The 6,892-nt window shown below is 42.3% G+C and overlaps 1 protein-coding gene across 1 annotated transcript; it reads right to left on the bottom strand.

Annotated features, from left to right (window-relative positions):
* Positions 1-1,501: 1,501 nt before the first annotated feature.
* LOC103779586 (coiled-coil domain-containing protein 62-like) lies at positions 1,502-3,057 on the bottom strand. Its single transcript, XM_008947224.1, is given in 2 exon segments — positions 1,502-2,315; positions 2,837-3,057. Coding segments are annotated over 2 exon segments (1,035 nt in total).
* Between the last annotated feature and the right edge of the window lie 3,835 nt (positions 3,058-6,892).

Here is a 6,892-nt window from a genome sequence, read left to right as displayed (position 1 = left end):
TCTGATTCTACAGTTTTCTCAGTGTGCCTGTGTGGAGAGCTGTTGATCATTGCCAGTTTAAGTCTAGCACCTCTAATTCATCAGAAGTTTGTGTAATGTAATACTTACAGGAGATGCAGGTGCCAACACTGACCTGTAAACCTAAAATTAAGCTGGGACTTCCAAATTAATGTCACTTACATTGTGGAAATTAGATTATAAATGGAATTCTTGTGGGAACTATAGAAAACTTCTTTGACATTGATTGAATGTAATTCTTTTCTTAATATGGTAATTTTAAATTGTGTAACCAGGACATAGTTTTAACCAGCACAGATTTGTAGCAAATCTTGCAGTGCTCTAAGTATTAACAGGAACGTCCTGTGGTGTTCCTGATGTTGATGATTACAGCGTATAGCTTTATTGCAGTTGAGTAGGCAGTGGGGCATCATCCCCCTTCCCCAAACTTGATCAGGTGCTTAATGATACAAAGCTGGCGTGTCATTTGTCAAATGTCTCCGTTCAGTCGGTAAGTTTTAATTTATAAAATGCACATGCATAGGATAACATAAAGTTAGGCTAAAGATTGATTTTGTGATCAAAACTGAATTCAGAATCTGAATTTCAAGGTTAGTACCTGAATCGGAATTTCATTTCCAAATATAATAATTAACCCCTAATTTGGGAGAATTTTGAATGGAAGACAGTCTTTCAAATCAGAGCTGGGTCTGACTAGCTCTGGAACAAAAATCTGCATTATCTTAATAGACAGCAAGTGAATGTGCTTGTTTTAGGCATCAAATTAATTTGATGAATGAAATTATTCTGCATCATTCAAAGGTTCATGTTCTAGATGACAGCATATTTGGCTTGCTATGCTGCTAGTAACAGCAATACAAAAAATGTATTTTATTTTCTTTCTTGAGAGATGGAAATATTCACATAGGTTTTAAAGATAGCATGTTCAGGTCTGATTCTTCAAGGTTTTCTCCAAATCTGATGGCATTCAGAGCAGTGAATTAACACATGCACTGTCTTTGCATGGGATTTGCATTAGATTGTCCCTGCAGGGGAACATTTAGGGAACTGAAGGTAATTTGACCTATGAAAGCACTGATTTTGAGTGTTTTACTGAAAGTAACTCAGAATATTGTGGCATTCTGTAAAATGTATGATGATGCTTTTAAACGGGATAAGAATACTTTGAGTGTTCGGTCATCTCCAAACTTGCTTCACGTTTTCTGGGAGCTGTTCCTCAGCAAGTTGTCTGTATTCTTTAACACAGGATTGCACTGGTCCTTTAATAAGCTGCTAGATGCAAAAGCAGTGCCATCAAGCTGTATAACGAGCACAGCTATGTCTCAGACCTCAGTCATTTCAGATCTTCAAAGTAATCAATAAGAGGCTGCTTTTTGCAACACTTCATTCAGAAGAACCCAGCTCAATTGTGTTTCAAACTATTTCCAGATATCTATCTCCTTAAATGAGGTAGTGAGATATTATGTAGCATGAGGAATGCCTCTCAGATATTAACGTAGTTTATTTTTAATGAGGATAGACTACACTCTTCAGCTCGTGCAGTTCCACGCTCCTCGCATGTCCCGTGGGTGCCCTCGGTCCCAACTGCGTCTGTCTCAATGTTACTTTCAGGGGCAGAGAACGTCTCTCCTCTGCTCCTTTCATGAGCCACCTTTTCACGCTTTTGCCTGAATTCACAAGAGCTCTCCGAACTGACACGAAGAAACTCCAACTCACGCTGCTGTCTTATGCAGAGCTGTCGCAAACTGGAGAGTTCTGTGTCGGTCCGTGCTTGTTTAGACTTGGCAAATTGAAAAAGTTCAGCAGTAAGGTCAAGCTCCTGCGTCAAGGAGATGTTTTCTTGTTTGAGGTGAACGATTTCTTCGTCCTGCTTCTTCTTTTCTTTCATCTTTTTAGAAAGGTCATCTTGCAGCTTATTTCTTTCAAGGGTCAGTTCTTTCAGTCTCAATTTGAGGTCTTGCTTTCCCTCGTTGAGATGGCTTTCCGTTGCTTTTGCTGCATGTAATGCACTTCCCAGACTTTTTAATTCAGATGTGAACTTAGTAATCTGATCAGATGTTTCAAGTATAACCTCATCCTTCAGCTTAAGCATGGTAAGAAGCCTCTGTTCCCTTGCTTTCAGCTCAGCTGTTTTAAGAGAGAGGTCCAAAACTGAGCGTTGGAGACTTTGATTTTTCTACTCCAGCACCTGGCAGCGAAGACTTGCTTCTGCTACTGTTTGAGACCTCTCTTTTAACTTCTGTTGCTTCAGGGGTTTTATCATTTCATTGCTCTTGTTCAGCTGTTTTTGTAATGAGCTGTGTTATATTTTATTAGTGAAACCACACCAATATTAATTTAGTCATTTTATTAAGCAAGCAGCAATAAGTAAAACAGCACTGGGCAGCTGGGGAGTTTCCTCACTCCACCAACGGCACGCAACAACCCCCCCCCAGAGTCTCTTATTCTATACTCTTCTTCTTAGGGTGTAACGTATCTCTTTCTTCCTTCTGTGGCTGCGCCAACTGTTGCGAGGGGGTCTTTTCTGCCTTCCAGTGGTCTTAGAAGGAGGGGGTTGTGTCATTCCTGGTGATTGTTTCATTAAACACATGATCACCCAACCTTACCCCAATTCTTCCCCCTATTTTCATTGTTTACAACACAGAATAAGTATAGGTTCAAAGCAAGCAAGCATGCAATTTCGAACAGACTGCTCTCAAAGAAAGTTCTGTTGGTTAACCTTTAAGCAGGCAAAATGAGTTTTAAAACAAACAAGAAAAGTAATTAAAAGAAAACAATTAATCAAAGTTTGATTAAAAAAATACAGGTTATCCATTACAAGCTGCACCGCTCTGCTCAAGTCCGTATTTTCTGCCGATCACCTCCCCAGGCTAGACGCTGCATCTGCTGTGCTGCAGCCCTGTCATTAAGTTCCTTCTCTCGGTCTCTCAGCACTGCAGTCAGAACTCGGATTTCTTGCCGCTGTCTCTCAGTGGTGCCATTCTCAAGGCGTGGGCTGAGCCTCTGGGTCGAAGGGGAACGCGGCGGTGATGAATTCATAGGGGACGGGGGGGCTGGAGTGATACCAGGCATCCGTGAGGACTGGTGACTGTCCCGTTCGGGCCCTGAGGTCACAGCGGCGCCCTGAGGTCACAGCGGCGCCCCGCCCCCTCCCGCCGCGCGGGACAAACAGCCGCTTGTGTTAAGAGAGTTCTTCAGATGAATTCGTTCTTCCAGACACAGCACGTCAGTTGATAGCAGGTAGCCCTTGCAGGTTCATTGTCCCTTCTGGCCTTTCCTTGATGATTGTTCTGTCCAAGATTTTATTCCAAGGACTGTCAAGGGAGAAGCTTTAAGACCCTACTGTATTGTATTTGCAAAGAAAAGTCAAATGTGATGAAAAAGAATCCACTTCAAAATAGACAACTGCAGACAAAACCCCACCAGCATTTTGCCTGCTGAAAATAGAGACACATTCTTCTTGTAACTCATAGGAAAGAATTACACAAATACAGTTCCAAAAACGCGGGGTGTAATAGAGAAAGAAAAAGGAGACAAAAGAAAAAAAAAAAAAAGAGAGAGAGTCCCAATAAGGAGGGGGATTGTGTCTTGACAGCAAGGAGTATTGGGGAAACACTTTGTGGAGAGATACAGTCACCAGTACTCCAAGGTGACAGTCTGGCCACTTTACATACAAAAAGAATCAAACAAGAAGAACCTGAGGACTTGAATGAATTTAAACAAAACTAGATAGCTACCTCAAGAAGTCTGCATAGCCTCAACCTCTGAACTTTAGGAACCAGCGCGCATGCTTAATGAATTTATACATAGTAACTTCTCCTCCGAGGAGGGGCATAAGGTGGAGTGAATGAGACATACGATGTATGATGAGAAGGGGGGTACATGTTAAGGGGGATATGTAGTAGGCGTACAGGGCAGTCTGTACACTCCGAGTCCCTCAGCCAATGGGGAAAGGAGGAGGGAAATTTGCAGAGAGCTTTGCCTGCTGAAAATAGAGACACATTCTTCTTGTAACTCATAGGAAAGAATTACACAAATACAGTTCCAAAAACGCGGGGTGTAATAGAGAAAGAAAAAGGAGACAAAAGAAAAAAAAAAAAAAGAGAGAGAGTCCCAATAAGGAGGGGGATTGTGTCTTGACAGCAAGGAGTATTGGGGAAACACTTTGTGGAGAGATACAGTCACCAGTACTCCAAGGTGACAGTCTGGCCACTTTACATACAAAAAGAATCAAACAAGAAGAACCTGAGGACTTGAATGAATTTAAACAAAACTAGATAGCTACCTCAAGAAGTCTGCATAGCCTCAACCTCTGAACTTTAGGAACCAGCGCGCATGCTTAATGAATTTATACATAGTAACTTCTCCTCCGAGGAGGGGCATAAGGTGGAGTGAATGAGACATACGATGTATGATGAGAAGGGGGGTACATGTTAAGGGGGATATGTAGTAGGCGTACAGGGCAGTCTGTACACTCCGAGTACCTCAGCCAATGGGGAAAGGAGGAGGGAAATTTGCAGCTGGGAAATGAGGATAAAAAGGGGGCTGCGTCCCCCAGAAAAACTGAGAGACCCCACCGGGATATGCCCCTGGACTCTCCCTTTATTCAAATAAAGTATATTTTACAGGACTCCTCTGTCTCCTGTTGGAACATCAATCTCTGGCAACGGCATTTTCCACACAACAGTAATTCAGAACATACTGAATCCTCTCCTATTACAGCTTGACCCAACCCTACTCAATAATGAAAGCAGTTTACATCAGCAGGGGAAGGGAATTTGCCTTTCTGGTAAGGTGTAACTTTGTACTTGAAAGTACTGCTAATAAAATTGGTGTGTTGCAGAAGTAAAAATGACAGTCAGAGCCAGCCACAGCTGAAGATGTTTGCTGGCATGAGGAGGTGGAAAGCTACAAGATAAAGCCTTAGACACCTTGCTTTTGCAATCTGCAGTGAAAGTAGCCGTCTGTTATTTCCTACGGTCTGTACTGTAATCATGATAGTGTTAGCTGCCAGGGCTAAAAAGCTGTTACAGAATATGAAAATGCTTAGTCTTTAAGAAGCATCTTTGTATGATTCTGTAGATACTCGGAACAAAACAGTGTGCTTCAATAAAAAGAAAATGCAAATTAATTTGCCTCTCAGTGATCTGTATTTCTAGGTGCACCGTTTTCGTTTCTTGTATGGGAGTTTCTGGCAAGAGGGCAGAGGGTGAACGGGTGTTTGTCCTGCAGCTGACTCCACAGAGAACATGCTTTGAACAAGTTCTTCCTGGACACAGAATTCTGCCTGAATAGAGAGAGTTGCCAGGTCAGAGTCAAGCATGAAAGCTCTCTTCCTTCCAACGAAAGCTTTATATGCATGAGAAGGAAATGTACAGTGCTGTTTGGTGCAGCGCTGAACCAACTTCTTCACTCACCAAAGGGAACTGGATTCCTTTTCAGATCCTCATCTGAATGTGGCACCAGATACTAAAGGAAGTCAAAGTTGGCTTGGTTTGCTCTAATGAGAGAAAACTGGAAAAAAAAAAACATATTTCCCAGTAGAAATTCAGTGAAAATATTTTATGCTGCAAGGCCAGCATTCCAAAACTGAATCTTTAGTCTTTATTTTTTTTTCCAGGGAATGTATGCATGATCCAGTAATACCATAAGTTACCAGAAACATATTTTAGTAAAACCTCATTAATCAGGGCAATCTGATCTAGTATACCTGATGTTCATTACACTTAATGAGGAATGACTGAGAAAATGTGGTCATCAGTGCCTTATTGGATAGCTTTGTGAAAGGTGCTTGAGCAAAACCCCGTTTCAGTTACTGTCCATTGAACAAGCTCCTTGAATAGCGATGGTCTCACTGCTTCCTGTTTCTCAGGCATGCTGGCAGTAGGTCTGAAAAGTTATAAAACGATAACCCTCAGGATGGAGTGTGCAGACCAGGCTGGCTGTTTATCAGGGTGCTGAAATCATGGATCCCACATCCTTCTCTGCTGTTTCTCATGCTCTGCTTGCGTTTGGCAAGATGTTGCTTCATGTGGCATGTCTCCCTGGTGCCTACAAGCTACGTGGCCCTTCAGTGTCTTATCATTTCCAGGGCTAGTCCAGGCTTCAGAAAGCCTCCGAAACCCACACCCCTGCCTGCTGGCTGCTTTTATTTTGTGTGTTCACGCTGTGCCCATAAGGGCAGTGAGCTCCTGGTCCATCACAGGACTATATACACTAACAGAATGGGGGCTGAAGCGGTTTTTCTATAGAATTAGTTCCTCTGCTCGGGACCTCCTCTCCCTTCAGTGTTTCCACTTGAACGGAAAAACACCCTGTTCACTAGTCAGCCTGACCATAGTCCCAGCACCTGCCAGTAGCAGTCACTGTGATGATAATTCATTGAATTGCCAAGTTGAAAAGTACTGGAATCCAATAAAAAGACAAACAAGAAGCTGGTGATATTTATAATTAAAACAGCTTTCATGAGGAAAAAAAAATGGAGGCTGGAGAGTGACATAAGACTACACAAACATCAGTCTGTATCATTTGGTCTGTTTGGGATAATGGAAAAGAAGTCTGTACAAAGAAAAAGCCCTTGTTTTGTTTTGTTTTTTTTAGCTACTAAAGTGTTTGAAGAGTATTTTAGTAACGAACAGCTTTACTTTTAAAAGTCTTCTAAAAACCTACTGTTGCTGAGGTGCTACTTAAAATCAGAATACTCGGTGGAATGAGCCCAGCTCCCATCCCATAGGTGAGTGAACGCAGCTACTTGTCATCCTGCTGTAAAACAAAAAGGGAACACGTAGCTTATAGCCCAGGAGCTGGTGCATCGTACCTTTTTTTTAAGAGAAAGCAAAGCCGGCAAGGTCCACCTTCCATTGAGCCGTCCGAG

This window comes from Merops nubicus, unplaced genomic scaffold (genome assembly GCF_000691845.1).
Source record: "Merops nubicus isolate BGI_N331 unplaced genomic scaffold, ASM69184v1 scaffold13289, whole genome shotgun sequence".
Classification (NCBI taxonomy): Eukaryota; Metazoa; Chordata; class Aves; order Coraciiformes; family Meropidae; genus Merops; species Merops nubicus.
The sequence above is the reverse complement of the archived record's forward strand: the minus strand, read 5'-3'. Positions and strand labels throughout refer to the sequence as shown.